The 19,316-nt window shown below is 46.7% G+C and overlaps 1 protein-coding gene across 1 annotated transcript in view; it reads left to right on the top strand.

The window, feature by feature from the left end:
* The window catches only part of DIAPH1 (diaphanous related formin 1), a 164,014-nt gene that overhangs the window by 88,715 nt on the left and 55,983 nt on the right, over positions 1-19,316 (top strand). Inside the window, exons 16-17 of the mRNA XM_084636395.1 lie at positions 3,105-3,758; positions 6,178-6,292. Coding sequence (XP_084492521.1) covers positions 3,105-3,758; positions 6,178-6,292 — 769 coding nt within the window. The remainder of the gene's footprint in view (positions 1-3,104; positions 3,759-6,177; positions 6,293-19,316) is intronic.

The raw sequence follows: 19,316 nt of genomic DNA, 5'->3' as shown, positions 1-19,316 counted from the left end.
GGGGTGTTACCCAGACACACAGCACAAGTTTTGAAATATAGCTATACCCTACATATCTATAACTCACAATACAAAAGTGACACAAACATATAAACAAGATTATCATACTTGGCAAATCTTAACATTCTCACAAAGGCCTTACATGGCCTATCTGGTCAGATTCCTTGCAATTTTGTAATATTGGTATCAACAATATCATAAAGTGTTCCACATATTCCATACAGCATCACAGGCAGGATGACCTCATGCTGTTCTTCCCTTCCTGTGCGCTTCCCATCTCACTGCATGATTGCTATGTAAATGGAAAATGACTGCCTAGGAAGGAGTACTGAGGAAAGGGATCTGGTATCATAGTGGACCACAAACTAAATATAAGTCAACAGTGTAACACTGTTGCAAAAAAAGCGAACATTATTCTGGGATGCATTAGTAGGAGTGTTGTAAGCAAGACACGAGAAGTAATTCTTCCGCTCTACTCCGTGCTGATTAGGCCTCAACTGGAGTATTGTGTCCAGTTCTGGGCACCACATTTCAGGAAGGATGTGGACAAATTGGAGAAAATCCAGAGAACAACAACAAAAATGATTAAAGATCTAGAAAGCATGACTTATAAGGGAAGATTGAAAAAATTGGGTTTGTTTAGTCTGGAAAAGAGAAGACTGAGAGGGGACATGGTCACAATTTTCAAATACATAAAAGGTGGTTACAAGGAGGAGGGGAAAAATTATTGTTCTTAACTGCTGAAGATAGGACAAGAAGCAATGGGCTTAAATTGCAGAAAGGGAGGTTTAGTTTGGACATTAGGAAAAACTTCTTAACTGTCAGGTGGTTCAGCACCCCTGGAATAAATTGTTTAGGGAGGTTGTGGAATCTCCATCATTGGAGATTTTTAAGAGGAGGTTAAACAAACACTTGTCAGAGATGGTCTAGATAGTACTTTAGTCCTGCCATGAGTGCAGGGGACTGGGATAGGTGGCCTCTTAAAGTCCTTTCCAGTCCTATGATTCTGTGAAGTGCGGCTTTCATTGTTTCTGATTCCACTATGCTGAATTTACATAGGAGAGAGAGAGATAGCTGTGACATTCCCTCGTGTCTGGGCAGACTGTACCGCCTAATATTAAGGAGTATCCATAATTCTTTATATGGTGTTAATACATACATTTCACAATATTAATCAGTGTGTCATTAGCTTTGAGAAAAAAACCTCACTCTATACAATTTTATAATACAGTAATATTGTGTACAATTAGTTGATTCAGTTGCTTATCACTTGTTGTTCAGCCCCCCATCTTTATATACAAGTAAACCTTTGAAATGAATCCTTCTGAAAAGTAAAACGTAAACCAAGTTGCTTCTCTCCTGTGGATGTAGACTCCATGCTATCTTCTTGTTAGTGTGAGGTTTGCCTCCATCCCCTGTTAGCTTGCTGGGTCTGTTTATTGCTTATATGTAAATTGAGGTAAACACACATTTCTTCATTTAGAATAGAACTGATTAACAACTCCCCAAATACACCTGATTTACACACACATTATTGAAAATTCCAGCACATATTCAGAACTCTTAATGCCCATTGCATACATACATCACGCAAGAATATTAATGATAAATGAGCTATTAGTTTTCAGAGGATATCTTCCAAGACCTATTTTGTACAAAGATTATTACAATATTGTGTAGGGTGTGAATATAGGGATTCTTAGTATCATACTATTAAATTGCCCATTTTTGGTGACAGAATTTAGGCTAGAGCATTCATTTCCTGAGTTCCAATCCAGTGTCCTAATCCTGAGACCCCAGAGCATTCTTGTCTTCCCCTCTGGCCTGACACACTTGAGCATTAGCAAAGGTTATTTTTATGTGTTAATTAGTTTTCTTCAGATCCCTCTCTGCCATGCTAGATCTCCTTCCACTAACCTGGAGCTCATGCCCTCCTTCCCCTTGGGTTGGAAATTAACTGCTGTGTTAATTTCGATGGAATAAGGAGGCCCAAAGAGTCAAAGGTTTTAACAGAACTCTGTCACTGTAAAATACTGAACAGTTATACATGGTTTGGTTTGGGGTTTTGAGTGCAGAGACCTCAGCTTGCCTAGTCCCATCACAAACATGTTCGAAACTTCATGCCAAGGTTTGGAATATTTTTTGATTGGGATACACAAGGGAAAAAGAATCAGAAACAAAACATAAAGCATTTAAACTTAACTAGAGTAGTTCTACAACCCAAACTTAATCCAAACTTAGCAAAAGTCCCTTTTTCAGAGAGAGGCTAATAATCCTCCTTAGTGGAGAAGAAGGGGTTAGTTCTGTCACTGAATTTTGAGTTCGTTGTTGTCGTCAACAGTGTTTCTCAGCAGACAGACATAAAAAGGAGAGAGGAGGTTAGAAAAGATTGGGAAAATATGGCTTTTTTTATTGAGGTTCTCAGGACTCTTCAGCACCAGTTAGACTTAATTTCCAACACACCGATTTTGGTCTGTTAATTTAGGATTCATTTTTGTTTATAATTCATGACATCAACACAGTCCTTGCATCCTATCACTATGTTAAAAACTAATCCAGACTTTGTCTCCTTTTTGTACGTTGCTCTACCAACGTTAATTGTTACAGGTTATTGTGATGTTTTATGAACTTTCACCTACTTTCCAGCAATTGAGCTCACAACTGGAGTAGGCCTGCTCCACCCCGATTATTATAACAGCACTCAGTACTGTGTCTCTGAGGCTTGTTTCTACTATTAGTTTTTATTTGTTATTTACTGTAACTTGCACTGTTAGGTGACCCGATTCTGCTCGCTACTACAGTGCAACCTGCTTAGAGGACAGTAGTATCACATCAGATTTACATTTTCCTGCATCCATCTGGTTGTAGGAGGACTTACATCCACTCTCTCAAAGGTCCAGTATATGGAGAAAACACATAGGTAACAGCATTCAGCAAGGTACCAATAATTCTCAAGCTAATGACCTGTGATGAAGTGAGTAGTACCTTAAAAAATTACTAGTCTACAGGTATGATATTGTTTTAGATATGGTCTCCTGTCTGCCCTACAGGGCTAGGAATTGGATACTCTGCTAATTTTGCTTGTTTTGCTCTTCTTTCTTTAGATCACTAAGTTGTTGAAGGAGCTTGAAGATACTAAGAGGGAAATGGCTGCTATCTCTTCTAAAGCTGCATCTGCCTCGCCCCTTCCACTGCTCCCTGGGGCGGCTGCGATTCCGCCCCCTCCCCCGCCGCTCCCTGGGGCGGCTGCGATTCCGCCCCCTCCCCCGCCGCTCCCTGGGGCGGCTGCGATTCCGCCCCCTCCCCCGCCGCTCCCTGGGGCGGCTGCGATTCCGCCCCCTCCCCCGCCGCTCCCTGGGGCGGCTGCGATTCCGCCCCCTCCCCCGCCGCTCCCTGGGGCGGCTGCGATTCCGCCCCCTCCCCCGCCGCTCCCTGGGGCGGCTGCGATCCCGCCCCCTCCCCCGCCGCTCCCTGGGGCGGCTGCGATCCCGCCCCCTCCCCCGCCGCTCCCTGGGGCGGCTGCGATCCCGCCCCCTCCCCCGCCGCTCCCTGGAGGTCCTGGGATCCCGCCCCCTCCCCCGCCGCTCCCTGGAGGTCCTGGGATCCCACCTCCTCCTCCAGGAATGGGTGCCCCTCCTCCTCCACCCCCTGGGTTTGGGGGCTGGGGAGCCACTGCAGCTCCAGCTCTCCCCTTTGGATTGGCTCCAAAGAAACCGTATAAGCCAGAAGTGCAACTGCGGAGACCTAACTGGTCTAAGGTAAGACCTGCTAACTGTCTTCCAGCGCCTTCCTATGTCAGGTGCTGTTGCCCACTCCATATTCTCTCCATCCTTTAGAAATGTGTGACTTTATCAGGGGTCCTCTGTGGTGCATGTGGGGAGGGGAGAGGAAACCACCTGAGGAACAGTGGTGCCTGGTGGCTAACGGAGGGCAAGAGCGTCTTTGTGGGTCAGGCCTCCCCTGCAATGTAGCAGTGTCATCACAGGAGTTGTGATGCCAAGGAACACACTGTTTCCTCTTTAGCCTGCAGCTGCTGATGAATGGACTCTGTGGTGTTTAATTTCATTTAATTTCACTTGTATTATTTATTGAATGTTTTCTGCCCTCTGCCTTGGAGGAAGTGTTTTGAAGGCAGCACCATAGTAACAGCCAATTTAATAATCACAACCTTTGTAAAATATGCAAGCAGTAGATAATTACCCTGCTCTAGAAAGCACTAGGCTGCTTTGTCATTTTAAATTAATTTTTTTCTCCTAGCTGTTTGGAGTTATTTTTTTTAACCGGGACAAAGACAATGAATGTGTATGTGAGCAGAATTGTTGCCCTGCAGACGTCTACCACAAGCAGGCAGCAAGTGTGCACAGCCCGGTCAAGCTGGCACCAGAGAGCCTGTGGGCATAGCAAGGAGGCTGACCTCCTCTTTCCTGCTGCATGGTTATTTCTTTTATTAGCACAGAGACGTTGCATGTAATAGCTCAGTGGGTTAATATACTAGCCTTCCACTTTGGAGGATCTGCATTCAAATCCTTTTCAGCCAGAACTGTAGCCAAGTTTGGTGGTTTCAGTGGTCATGTGTATGTATCACAAAATTGATGTGCAATTGAGCCCAATTGGCCTTATCTGCTCAGGAGAGGCCCAAAATTGGAATTGGCAAAGCAGTATGAGGATCCAGGACTGGAGTAGAAACAAGTCTGCTGCAGATCAGGATATAGGTGAATTGGCAGAGCTGTGTGCAATCCAAGGTCTGGGATATCCTGGTGTGCTACAGGCCAGGATTGGTGGAGCATTAGCAGAGCTGTGTGTAGGTAAAACAGTAAAAAATGTTGAACCTGTTTGCTCCTCGTCCACAATGTGGAAGTGTTGCTGGGGTTGTCCTTTTTCAGCTTTATGGCTTAATGTGCTGGTGCTGATAAAACAGGCAGAATTACTAGTAGAAACAGGTTTTCCGGTGATGATGGTGGTGTAGTAGTAATTGTATCAACTGCTTGTATTTTGATAGTGCCCTTACAGTTTCAGATGCTGTCTCACTTCCATAAGGACACAGTCTCTGACCTTAAGAGCTTACAATATAAGAAGTCAAGCAGCTTAAGATGAGTGGTGGAGAGGGATAAAACATACAGTCCAAATATGTGCTTTAAACTATCCCCATGGGCCTCTCAGTGTAATGTTAGTTATTTAACTTCTTGTAGAGAGGACACGGTAGAAGTAGCTCTTGAGAAGTGATTTGAATGAGAATGTAGAGGCTCTGAGGGGTCAGTTCAGGAGAAGAGTGACATGGAAGGTGGTGCTGTTGTAAAAGGGGTCACAAGGCTGGCATTGTTGTGGGAAGCAGTGTAATAAAGAGAAAAGAGACCTCCAGCAAGAGGGACGGGGAGGTCTTTGAGGTTGAGATTAAGAAGACTGAATTTTGTTTGGTGGAAAAGAGAGGGCTAGTAGAAGGATTCAGTATGTGTAGGGGAGAGACATGGGAAGAATGACTGTCAAGGAAGATGATCTCAGCAGCTACATTTGGTGTGGGCTGGAGAGGTGAAATGTGGGTTTCAGAGGGACCGGAGAGAAGGAGATTGCAATCGCCAGGGCAGAAGATGGTGGTGACCAGGATGAGCATTTTAGCTGTGTGGCTAGAAAGGAAAGGTTATGGGGGTTATGGAGAAAGACCTGGCAAGATCTGGACATAACCTGGATGTGTGAGTTAAGGCAGGGGAGCTGTCAAAGATGACCCGCAGAATATGGGCCTCAGTAACAGGATGACTGTACTGTCAACAGTAAGACTAGAAAGCCTAGTGAGGGTTTTGGAGGAAAACTGAGGGGTTCATATTTAGCCATGTTTCATTTAAGTTTGATGGTAAGACATCCGGGGAGAGATGGACACAGACTGAGTTAAGGGGCTGGATGGAGGGAAGCAGGTAGGGTGGACAAGTTGATTTGTGAGTCATTTGTTCCAAGATGGTAGTTGAAACTGAGCAGAAAGATCACCCTGAGAGAATGTGTAAAGGGAGAAGAGGAGGGAGCCAAGGACAGAGGCCTGTGGGTCACCTGCAAAGAGTAAGAGGGGAGGATCTGGACCAACTGAAAGATGTTAAAGGAACAAACAGAGAGGTGGGATGAGATCTCCTGTAAGCTGTGTATGTGTACACACAAATTTTGACTGTGCATCATGCTTTGCCTCCCCTACAGATTGTGGCTGAGGAGCTCTCCCAGAACTGTTTCTGGACCAAGGTGAAAGAAGATCGATTTGAGAATGATGAGCTCTTTGCCAAACTAACACTCACCTTCTCTGCCCAGACTAAGTGTAAGTGCTGAGCGCGGTGTCACTCCAGCTTCTTCAATCAGCACTGAAGAGTGAGAGGGATCTGGGAATGCATAAGGGGAACACTGAACTGCCTTCAGAAGGAGTACACTGGAGCTAGCTGCCAAGAGGCCATCTGCCGTGTAGTGGGAGGGAAGTTAGGCAAGGAGGACTTCTCAGTTGACATTTGAATGCCTTCATAGGCCAGTCTTTTCGTGGTGATTTTGTGATCTTTTTCTTTGGCATCTGAGTACTGTGCTGGAATGGGAACATGTGAGGTCGGAGAAGTCCATTCTAGTATGTGGTATTGTCCACTTGGTCTAACTTTCTTTTCCCCTCTCCTCTCCCCGCCCTGCTTCCTGTTCTGTGGATTCATCGGGCCGTTACCTGCAGCCTCCAAGGGTGAGTAGCATCAACCTGTCTGAGACTGCTTTGGGAGACTTTACCATCTGAAAAGCAATTTTGCTGAGGGGAGGAAGTGATTACTGCTTAATGAAAAAAGAAAAGGAGTACTTGTGGCACCCTAGAGGCTAACCAATTTATTTGAGCATAAGCTTTCGTGAGCTACAGCTCACTTTAGCTCACGAAAGCTTATGCTCAAATAAATTGGTTAGTCTCTAAGGTGCCACAAGTACTCCTTTTCTTTTTGCGAATACAGACTAACACGGCTGTTACTCTGAAACCTGCTCAATGAAAAGGATCCTTAGGATGGGGTGACTAGCCTGGAGGAGGGAACCTCAAAAAGAGGATGCTGGAAGTGGTTTCCTCCCACTAGCAGGCCTTTCCCCTCTTACTGCAATAGTATTAGTGATGGTTCCTGAGCGTTTGATTTACTCATTGAATACAGCTGAAATTCTCATACTCTCCCCCAAGTATGTGTCGGGGTCCTCCATGAGCCCCAGGCTCCCTTTCCCTCCGCTCTCATCCTTTTAAAGGAGTTGAGAACAGGATGCATAAATTTTGCCCCCACCTCCATTTTCTGTCTAGTACAACAGTGATGGTACTGTTTTATGTAGTTAGAGGGTTCCCCCACCATGAGTTCCTTGTCTAACTGATGCAGCACTCACCTAACTCCAGGTGTTTTCCAACTATGTCCTCTCTGAAGCTTTACCCTGAACTTAGTCTCCTTGTTTGTTCTGGGCCTTTGCTCTCCCCTCCCTGCAACACCTTCTCTGTATTGAGGGGTGAAGCCACACCCACCCACACCCCTACCAGTGACATGGGTTCCTTGTTTGTAAGGGTGAAATTTTGCTCTTCTTCCTCCTCCTCTTTGGGCTTCTTGTCTGTAGTTGGAGTGCCAGATCCCCTTCTGAAGTGTGGGATGAAGCTTTTCACCTACCTTTGTCTGTAGTGCAGGGTCCCTGCCTGGATGGGGTGCAGTGTGTGAAAGGGTTTGTCATGTTGCGGATCGAGATTGCAGCTTGGCTGATAAATTCGCTGCCTCATCTCCTCTCTGCTTTTTTGTTTTATTTAGATGTTCATCTCGACCCCTGATGAGTGAAGCTAATAAGCACAGCTTAAAACCCTCTGTCCCTCTCCCCTTCCCCAGCAGAATTAGCATATTTATAGACAGTATAATTTTTCCTCTTTAGCTGATCTGATGATGCCAGGCTGCACTTTTAATTTGTTTCAATATGAAGCTTGACAAGCTGCTAGGCGCCTCTGGCAGCTTTCAGGAAGTGACTCACACATTTGCATAACAGAAAAGTTCCCGCAGTGCTGCAATCAGACCCTATCCAACCTCGTTGGCTGCTCACAAGAGACTTGGGCAGACTCAGGATGCTGCCTACTGCTGGCATGCCACTCTCAAATGTTCTCCCTTCGTTCCCCCCTAAGCAGCTGCCTGAGCTTAGCACAACTTTCACAGCTACTCTTGCGAAAGCATCTGGGCAGTCATGGTCCCAAATGGGTGAAAACCTTGCACAGGTTTGGAGTAACTGCCTTGAAGGAGGCGATGAGGAAGCTCCCCTCCCTTCCCTAAGAGGTACCCTCACCAGTTGATAGGGTAGAGAAAGGGCCACTCTTTCCTGTCATTGATGCTCTTCTAATGCCACATGGCCAGGATTATGTCCCACCTAGGGAAAGGGCAGATAATCCTCCCAGGATTGCTTATTGTTTCTGTCAGAGGAAGGAACAGCAACACTTGGTGGGGGAGGGTGGCAGTGGACTGCTGGAGTCCATCGGTGTTGTGTCATGCTTTCCTTGATCTTCTCTCTCCCCCAGATGATTGTCTCTCAAAGCCTTGCGTTGCCGTGGGTGATACTGGCTCTTTATGCTTTCTCTGCAGTTGAATGGATTAGTGTTAGCCTTGTGCTGGCCGACAGGCTGCTCTCTCATCGTTATGATTACCACGGAGTGCATTCTGGGCAGAGGGAGGAGGGTTTGGTTGTTGTATGAATCTTCCCCAGTTGTGCTTGTGGATCTCTATTAGCCCATTTTCCCAAACTCTCACTGCCACCCCTGTGGGTTCCAGCCTCATTTTCACATGGGTTTTGTCTGGTAACTGCAGGCATTTAGGTGGCAGGCTCGCAGATTCTGTACTCCTAGTGGCAATCACTCCTTCCCTTTCTATCTCCTAAGCACTCTTTTCCTGACTGAGCCGTTCTCTTGTACAGAAACCCCCCTGCCTTTTAGGAAGGATTCCTAGACTCTTCTGTTGAAAGGGTCTGACCCTCTTTCACCAGTGGCCTCAGAGCTCTTTTAGAAATGATCTGAAATCAGCAGGGACACTCCCTCCCCTCCTTAAATAGTTGTTGTAATGAGACTTCTCAGTTCCTCTGTTTCTAGCATTCAGGGCTTGTCATGTCAGGAAACAATTGTATCTCTAGTCTTTTAAGTCAGAGTCTGACGTTTAGGGAAGGTTGGGAGCCCACTGCCTCAAAAGCAGTGCGTAGGTCAGTCTTGACAAGCAAATACCTATGACCTGTGCTGAGGTCATAACCTAGGCTCTGCTATGCAATCAGATGGTCCAGCATGCAGGGAAACCCAAGTGCAGGGCTAAAGTGCAGCCCGTGGAGCTCTTTGCTGTACCCAGCTCCTGCCACCATACAGAGCCACAGTCTGCTCAGATCACAATTCCACCATACTCTCTTGATTCAGCGGTGTGGCCATTGGTGCCTGACTCTCCTTCTCTATGAAAGATGAGGCCATGTGCAGTATGCTTTCTAGTGACAATTCAGTGCAGCTCTCTAGCTTCTATTCAGTTTTCCCATGTTTGGGCAAATTTGGTGACTCTGTGCACAAGGGACCCACTGTAAATCAGAGGTTTGAAGTGCTGTTTTTAAGTACCAGTGGATGGTGCCCATGAGAGCCTCATGCTGAACAGCTAGAATCAGGCCAACCCCAGGTATCTGTGATTTCGGGAAGAGTGAAGCGTGATCAACTGTTGAATCTGGGCAGTGTTAGCACAGCTGGTGCTGTATCGTGCAGTGGTAACAGTAAAAGGCAGGTTGTACAGTGCTGATGGAAAGCCTGAATGAGGCCCCAGGGTAGTGACTGGGGAAGGGTAGCTGCCTTTCTCACTAGGGTGGGCACTGTCTGAAGATAGTTCAAGCTGAAACATTGGGTTACTTAGCAGGGGACTGTAGTGATGAAAAGGGGTTTGGTGGTCTAGTGTCCCTGTCTCAAGGACTTCTGCTGTCTTGTGGAAATGCTCACTCTGAGTGACAGCCTGTACTCTGCATCTTCCAGTTCCTACTTGCGAAGTTGGGGATTTGTCCTCTGGGGAGCGGAAACTAAATGGCTGAGGTGGGTAGCTTGAGTAAACTATGCGTGAAAGAGTTACTACTCCCCACTTTTCTAACTGTGCTGAATGAATGCTGTGAAGGCTGCAACATCTCTATTAGACATTAAAGCTCCCCAAAGAGGCACCTCACACACTACTCCACAGGTAGACTCCACTTTAATATGAGCAGAGCACTCTTTAATTTTTAACTGGCTTTCAATTAAAACTACACAGCTGCACTTAGTTCTGTTTAATGGGTTTGGCAGTAGGCTGTGCCCTGCCCTCTGAAAGGTACAAACTGCACTTGGCCATCTCCCCCCGCCACCGCACTTGCCTGTGAAATATTTAACTCTGCTCTTCCTTTCAGCGGCCACACTTCTCTTTCAAAGTTTAATCATTTTCACCCAGAGGGTAAAGAAGAATTTCTCCTCTGTATGTGAAAGGAGACTTGGAATGAGATGTCAGCAGAATGGCTTTTCCTTTCCTCTTTCCCCTTTTCTCTCTCCTTTCCATGCTTCAGTGACTCCGGCTTTCCCTGATTTGTATTTCAATTAGTCAGTCAGACAGCTGATGACAGTTCAATTATTTAAATACTGGGGGTCTTGTTTTTAATATCTCTCTCAGGGAGGTGAGTGGTTTGGCAGGAAGAGTGATGGCTGAGCTGGCCCACCAGCATACTTGTACCCACTGACACTTGCCATCCATTCCTGGTGTGCCTGTCACTGTTAATCAGAGAGGTGACAGTGTGCTGAACATGCATAGGCTACCTTATCAGAGCTTGGGATCTGGGCCCCAGTGGACCTTCTATCAACTTTTCTAATCCCATGCTTCATTTTTGCAACTTCCCCACTCTGGTTGGCAGCCCATACTAATTGAAATATGGTGCACGCAGAATAGGGTGAATGGAAGGGGCTCCCCCTCAGAAAGTTTGCAGAGGTTTGTACAGTGTTTAGTGTGCATTAACTGGCACTCATCCCAGTGGCTGGCATCTCTCCTTTCCTTTCTCCTGCTCTCACAGGTGGATGCTGAAGCTCTCTTCCCCATCTCACTGAGTGCTCAATGCAGAATATCTTTCTGATAACTGTTTAATATTTATGGAGCTAAAAGCAAATGGAAGGCAAAGCACTCTCCTCTGTCTGTACCAAGGCAGCTTCTTCTCCTCAGAGGCTCCCAGCCTGTGAAAATTTCACAAGCTGTGAGGTTGCTCATGATAAATCAGTTGCTTTCTCAGCTGACTCCAGAATGAACTGAAACACAAATGGAATGCTGAGGGCAGCAGTGTCCTGGGGTCAGCCTCACTCCTCCCTTTGGGCTCTCATAATTTTGTGTTGGGACGTCAGAATTCCTTGGAGCTGCACAGTGTGATAGAAGAGGTGGTGCAGAGCCAGGAAGCCGATGTGTGTGGGAGACAGCTCCTATCTAAGAGTGTTGAGTGATGTTTCCTTGCCCTCCCTCTTCCCGGAGCTCCAATTCCCATCTATTACAGGGAATTTGCCTCTGTTTTGAGTAGAGGGTTTGTAGCTGTGCTCCGTCCTAACAGTTATTGTTGCAACAGCATGTGAACAAAGGCGATATGCAAACAGGAAGCACTTGCTAGATGCCTTGGCAGGACTATTAACGCTGATCCCAGGGTACTCCTTTGCCCCTCTCCCAAAAAAGAGAATGGGTTTTTTCTTTGCAAATAAAACGGATACAAAATTCAGTGAGAGGTTCTGACAGGAGGAGGTTAATGTATCCTGGCTGGGGTGAAATTACTGAAGCTGAGAGGTGTTCAGGAGCTTACATTAGGATTGTGCTTCTCAGTCCTGGGCATACTTCCATGTCAGTAGTTGTAGGAGAGCTCTCTTTACTGCAGGTAACTGCAGAATACAGCCTTCTGAATGTCTGTTCTCCTACAGATCAGGGTCTATGTGCTGTGCAGGTTTCACTGCCACTCTGGAGCTGTTCCTGAAGTCCATTACCAACAATGGTCTGCGCCATACAGGAACCTGGTACCATGGAATCTGCTTCCAGTGTGGCACAGCATTCATAGCTCTAAGCCCCTGTAAACAGAAGCTATTTGGGGTGTTGTTAAATGCAGAAACTGAACTGTTTTTTTTTTTCACCGTAACAGTGACACTTGCAATATCAACCATGCAATCTCCCCCCTTAAATAAAAAAAAATACCTACCCTAAGCAGAGTCTTTCCTTTTACCTGAAAGGTGAGAGAAGCCAGAGACTCCAAGAAGTCCACTAGAGACTTTGCTGTTGCTCATCTCTTCTATATACTACAACTATGGGCAGTGGTTCAAAACGTGAAGAGACACAGTTTCTTAATAAAACCCTTTGGAGGCAGCTGCTGCCCGTGTATCCTGAACCATGCTGCTCACAAATCTCTTCAACTTTGGATTCAAATTTTCCTGGGATGTTTTGTGTTCTAATTAGTCCCTTTTGCTCTCTGTCTGAGCAATGGAATACCGGGGAAGCGGAGAGGGAAGGCCCTTTGGATTGTAGGGTGCTGTGTACTCTCCCCTCCTCAAGGTAAAGTAGGGGTTGTGGATGGGATGCTGATGCCACTTTCCCAAAGTGAGACAAACTCAATCCCTGAGCATTAATATTTCAGGTCACTCCCATCTCATTGGTCACACCGCTGTGGTAAAAGCCCTGCCAGCCCCATCACCAAAGCTGGTAATTGCAAACACATGTAAGCACAATCCACCTTTGTGAAAACCTGCCAAAAAATTAATGTGTTTGGGGAGTGCTGGTGCTTGCTGTTGCTGAACGCAAAAGCTGTGGCTCACGCTTCAGTACCTGCCGTGCAGCTCAGCTCTTCTTGGCAGGTGGGGGAAAGGGAAAGCCCTTGTCCTTGTCCTTCTGTTTGGATCGCATTGTTTACCTTGTCTGATCTGACATACCGTGGCCACCAGCCCAGCAGAGGAAGGCCTTTAATCTCTGTGTGTGCACGTATGTGGGGGGTGAATTAGCTCACCCATTAGCGCAGGTGTCAAGTGGGGTCAGACACCTATGAGCAAACCACTTCTGTTTAAGTGTAGTTTTGAGTAGTGGACCCTTTGTGATCCTCTTCAGGCTGAGTGTGAATGACACTGTACTGCTCCAATTGTAGCTCTGGCATGAGGATTCAATAATAATCCTACTGGTTCTTTTAAAGGAAAACAAAACTGGTCTAGAGAGGCTTGAAGAATGCCCCTTCTCTATCCATAGCCAGGGCATTTTCAGGTCATTTTTTTAAATAGTGAAACCAGCATGCAATCATAAGTAAAGAAAGATTTGTTTGAGGCAGCCCCTGTGAGCCCATCCCTTCCACTCTACTGGCCTTCACTGGCTTCATCAGTGTCCCTTTCCTTCATTTCAGCTTCTCCAGTACTTCATTCTTTGTAAATGTCTCTCTCCAATGCTCTCTTGCTCTTGATTATCATGCACATTGTGTAGAGAGTTGTCACTTTGGATGGGCTATTACCAGCAGGAGAGTGAGTTTGTGTGTGGGGGGGTGGGGGGTGAGAAAACCTGGATTTGTGCTGGAAATGGCCCAACCTGATGATCACTTTAGATAAGCTATTACCAGCAGGACAGTGGGGTGGGAGGAGGTATTGTTTCATATTCTCTGTGTGTATATAAAGTCTGCTGCAGTTTCCACGATATGCATCCGATGAAGTGAGCTGTAGCTCACGAAAGCTCATGCTCAAATAAATTGGTTAGTCTCTAAGGTGCCACAAGTACTCCTTTTCTTTTTGCGAATACAGACTAACACGGCTGTTACTCTGAAACCTCTTGCTCTTTCTTTCTCATGTGGCTTTTCTGCCTGTCTCCTCACCATGATTTCTCCTCCCTGCTCTTCCTTTGCCCTCTTGGGCTGGGAGGCTATCATGCATGCCTTGGTCATTTCCCACATGTGGGTGACAAGTGTTTTAGAGGGAAAATTTGTGGGTGTCACCCTGCAGATGTGGGTTCGTCTGCCAGGAGGAGTGAGACTTGAGTTAAAGGAGTTTATTTCCAACTGTTTAACAGACCCCAAACACTGGAGACATGTGGTCTGGATTCCATTTCCAGGGCCATCTCCATGCCGTAAGGATGGGGGCTTGAGAAGACAAGCTCTGTATCTGTCTGCCCTTCATTCAAGCACTTCTGTCTCTGAAGCAGTCATTGAACCCTTGCTCTGCTCTCCCAAATTTTGTGTATAGATGGGCCCTGAAGGTATTGACTGGGAGGGGGTCGGTATTCTGCGGGCCCTGTGGTGGATCCTGTTGGCTCTGCAGGGCTGGAGCAACTGGCTGTGAACAGCTGCTGCAGAGCTCCGTGGGAACTAGGAGCAGCATGCTTGTTTTGCACAGCTTGAATATGCACAGACATTGTCAGTACTGTGGAAGACTGTGTTTCTGTGTGTGGGGAAGTTTTTCGGATCACCAGGGTTTCCTCAGCTTCCATTATTTGCTTCATTGCCTGTCAAACACAACTCCTGCCCCCACGCTAGACAGCACACACACCATTACACTTGCTTGTCTGAACAGCACTACATCATGTTACCTCAGATAATAAAAATCTTTGTGCCTGCCCTGCTCTTGTGCGGCCTGTGTATTGCCTGCTGCTTTGTCTGTCTTCGAGCAGACAGTTATGGCCTTGGTCTCCCTAGTTTTTCTACCCTTTTCCTCTTCTTCAAGAGGGTCAAATGCTTGTCTCTGAACAGACATTTACTTCTGGGAGCTTCATTATTCCATCACCAGACTCAGCTTTGATTCAGACAGGTTCATGCTGCTGCAAAGGTCACAGGGGAAGGAGAACTCCCAGCCTTTCTTCCTCTTCTGCCCTAATTACCCTCTGAGGAGCTGCAGCTCTTTAGAGCTCCACAAAAGCCACCTCAACCCAGTGCTCTCACTGGGAACACTTCAACCAGAAAAAAAGTTAGACCATGCTTAGAGTATTGAGATTTACTAATTTTCCTTGTCATCTGTGCTCATTATCAGTGTTACTGCACTGAAAGGGAGACTGCTAAGCTTGACCAAAACCAGGGATAAACCCCCAAGTCACTGCTGAATTTCCCTCTCACCAAGGGCTGTGTGTGCAGGGGAGAGTATGTAGCACCCCATGTTCCTCTCACCCACTACCCAGCCTGGAAGGGAGAAAGACATGCTCCCCCTAAACTCCCCCCATCCCTGCTCCCCATATTAAAATCAGAGCTTGTTGAGACGGGGGGTTTGTCTCTCAGCCCAGACCCCCACTAACCAATTTCTGTATGTGTGGGGGCAGAGGGCCCCAACGCAAAAGGGATGTTTTAGTAGTACTCTGGTTCTCTCTTCACTCCAAATCCCACTTTTCTGTAAGGCTGAAAGTACAAGCTATTCAATGTACCTGATACAGTTTTTCTAACAGAAAGTGGGCACTGAACCATAGCTGTTACCAGAAGAACCTCTGGGTCCCATGGGGGAGATGATGTGGAGATAGGTCCAAATAGTCTAGGAAAACTTCAACTAAAAAATAGAAAAAACTTATTTTCTAGTCAGTCTAGACTGGCTAAAAGGGAAAGAGCTTTGTAACCTGTTATCTACTGTTCTCTTAGCCCAGGAACTCCTTCTCCCAGTGGAAGGAATGTTACATAAAATTGCCCCCACCCCAGAACTGTTTCTAGAAACAAGTCCTTCTGCTAAAAATGAACTGTAAAATGAAGATGCCAAACGACAAGACTGGCAGCTCCTCAGGGTAAGGACCTTGTTCTGTACAGGGTTAGGCATTTCTTCAGCTGCCAAAGAAAATCCACAGAAACTACCTTGAGAAAATGTTCGAGTTGCCCTATTAAGCGTTCAGGTGTAAGGAAATGCCAGTGCCAGAGTCACTCATGCTATCTACCTAGACAAATTGGAGGATTGGGCCAAAAGAAATCTGATGAGGTTCACCAAGGGCAAGTGCAGAGTCCTGCACTTAGGACGGAAGAATCCCATGCCCTGCTACAATCTAGGGACCAAGTGGCTAGGCAGCAGTTCTGCAGAAAAGAACCTAGGGGTTACAGTGAACGAGAAGCTGGATATGAGTCAACAGTGTGCCCTTGTTGCCAAGAAGGCTAACAGCATTTTGGGCGGTATAAATAGGAGCATTGCCTGCAGATTGAGGAACGTGATCATTCCCCTCTATTGAGCATTGATGAGGCCTCATCTGCAGTACTGTGTCCAGTTTTGGGCCCCACACTACAAGAAGGATGTGGAAAGAGTGCGACAGAGGGCAACAAAAATGATTAAGGGGCTGGAGCACATGATTTATGAGAAGAGGCTGAGGGAACTGGGCTTGTTTAGTCTGCAGAGGAGAAGAATGAGGGGGGATTTGATAGCTGCTTTCAACTACCTGAAAGAGGTTTCCAAAGAGGATGGATCTAGACTGTTCGCAGTGGTGGCAGATGACAGAACAAAGAGCAGTGGTCTCAAGTTGCAGTGGGGGAGGTTTAGGTTGGATTTTAGGAAAAACTTTTTCACTAGGAGGGTGGTGAAGCACTGGAATGCGTTACCTAGGGAGGTGGTGGAATCTCCTTCCTTAGAGATTTTTAAGGTCAGGCTTGACAAAGCCCTGGCTGGGATGATTTAGTTGGAGATTGGCCCTGCTTTGAGCAGGGGGTTGGACTAGGTCCCTTCCAACCTTGATATTCTATGATTCTATTAATTCCATACTGATATGACTTCAATGCACTCTTATTACTGGGGCCCTGATCAGGGCGTGGGAGAGAGACCTATAGCACATAGTTGTATGGCTCAGATCAGCTATCCATCTAATCTAGGGTTTTGCCTTTGGGAGTGGCTGATACCTAATGTTTCAGAGGAAAGTGACACCCCTTCTCCTTGCCCAGAATGCACACTCACATGCAGAGAAATTGAGCCTGGAACCAGTGCTAACAGTTCATTCCCAGCATGGCTAGTGGAACCTATTTCAGCTCTCCTCACCTTCCTCATTTCAACCAGCAGATGGCGCCCAGAGCATATCATACCTCAGAAATAATCAGGGAACACTAAAGCAGCCCTGTACAGCTTTGATTTGGTTTTAGCTGTTCCTGATGCAAACTGTCCAGATGAGTTGCTTAATTTGGTAAATGCTCAGCAAAATGATGTTCTCTGAAGGGTGACAGAGCTGGACAGGCCCCATTAGGTCACCTACTCAGTCTCATGGGCACTAATGGAGGAACGGGGGCGGGGCAGGGACGGATAGCTCAGTGGTTTGAGCATTGGCCTGCTAAACCCAGGGTTGTGAGTGCAATCCTTGAGGGGGCCATTTAGGGATCTGGGGCAAAAATTGGGGCTTGGTCCTGCTTTGAGCAGGGGGTTGGAATAGATGACCTCCTGAGGTCCCTTCCAACCCTGATATTCTATGAGTGGTTGCTACAGCACATTTTCTGGGGCTTTCTTTGATCTATGCTGAAATGTGTCAAGGGACAAGGTCTCCAGCCTTTCCTTTGGAGATGGTTTCGCAGACCGTTGCAGGAGTGGCTGGCTGATGGCCAGCCTTAATTTCATCCCATCTCTGCTAGTTACACCCTGTATGCCACCCTAAATAATCCCTCCTCCCTCGCTGGGTTAGCCCCCCCGCCACGTTCTGCATATCATCCGAAGCAGTTCCCCTCCCTCTTCAGAGTTAACACCCTTCTGATGTTCCTGGGCCTTTAGTAGCTCTCTAACCAGGTTATGCAGAGTGAACTCATTTAAGCTGCATCTAAGGAGACCCCACGCTTCCCTTGCCATTGGCATGAGGAGTGGGGAGTGTAGCTTGCAATACACTGACAGAGGTAGGAAAGACTGAGCTTGTATTTTAATCACTAGCCCATGTACAACTCCTCAGTCACCTATGCTGGTGCTGTCTCTTTACTTGCAGAATTCAGGTAGAGGGGAGATCTCTGAGATTCTCCATTGTACCCAGCTCCTTTACATTGCTCTTGCAGAATACAGGCGTAGAATTGATTCCTGTGGTATATTTACTTTGTGTGCCCTGCATCGTAGCCCCTGGTATAGGGAGTGTGTTGAAGGCAGGCCAAGGGACAGATGTGCGGCATAGCCAGACTGTTACTGCATTCTCTTTTACTTCGAGTACTGGGCAGGGCTGAGAATATGGAGAGTGAAAAGGTGTCTTAAAGCCATTTTTGCCTCCTCCATTCTTGTGCTGAGTGTATGAACCAAGTAACAGTTAACAAACCCACTGGGTGTAAACCCACTTGCATGAGAGGAAAGTGATCAGGAACAGCCAGCATGGATTCACCAAGGGAAGGTCATGCCTGACTAATCTAATCGCCTTTTATGATGAGATTACTGGTTCTGTGGATGAAGGGAAAGCAGTGGATGTATTGTTTCTTGACTTTAGCAAAGCTTTTGACACGGTCTCCCACAGTATTCTTGTCAGCAAGTTAAGGAAGTATGGGCTGGATGAATGCACTATAAGGTGGGTAGAAAGCTGGCTAGATTGTCGGGCTCAACGGGTAGTGATCAATGGCTCCATGTCTAGTTGGCAGCCGGTATCAAGTGGAGTGCCCCAAGGGTCGGTCCTGGGGCCGGTTTTGTTCAATATCTTCATAAATGATCTGGAGGATGGTGTGGATTGCACTCTCAGCAAATTTGCGGATGATACTAAACTGGGAGGAGTGGTAGATACGCTGGAGGGGAGGGATAGGATACAGAAGGACCTAGACAAATTGGAGGATTGGGCCAAAAGAAATCTGATGAGGTTCAATAAGGATAAGTGCAGGGTCCTGCACTTAGGACGGAAGAACCCAATGCACAGCTACAGACTAGGGACCGAATGGCTAGGCAGCAGTTCTGCGGAAAAGGACCTAGGGGTGACAGTGGACGAGAAGCTGGATATGAGTCAGTAGTGTGCCCTTGTTGCCAAGAAGGCCAATGGCATTTTGGGATGTATAAGTAGGGGCATAGCGAGCAGATCGAGGGACGTGATCGTTCCCCTCTATTCGACATTGGTGAGGCCTCATCTGGAGTACTGTGTCCAGTTTTGGGCCCCACACTTCAAGAAGGATGTGGATAAATTGGAGAGAGTCCAGCGAAGGGCAACAAAAATGATTAGGGGACTGGAACACATGAGTTATGAGGAGAGGCTGAGGGAGCTGGGATTGTTTAGCCTGCAGAAGAGAAGAATGAGGGGGGATCTGATAGCTGCTTTCAACTACCTGAAAGGGGGTTCCAAAGAGGATGAGAACAGTCGTTCTCAATGGTAGCAGATGACAGAACGAGGAGTAATGGTCTCAAGTTGCAGTGGGGGAGGTTTAGATTGGATATTAGGAAAAACTTTTTCACTAAGAGGGTGGTGAAACACTGGAATGCGTTACCTAGG

This window comes from Lepidochelys olivacea, assembly GCF_965140295.1.
Source record: "Lepidochelys olivacea isolate rLepOli2 genome assembly, chromosome: 8".
NCBI lineage: Eukaryota > Metazoa > Chordata > Testudines > Cheloniidae > Lepidochelys > Lepidochelys olivacea.
This window is presented reverse-complemented; position numbering and strand designations above follow the sequence as displayed.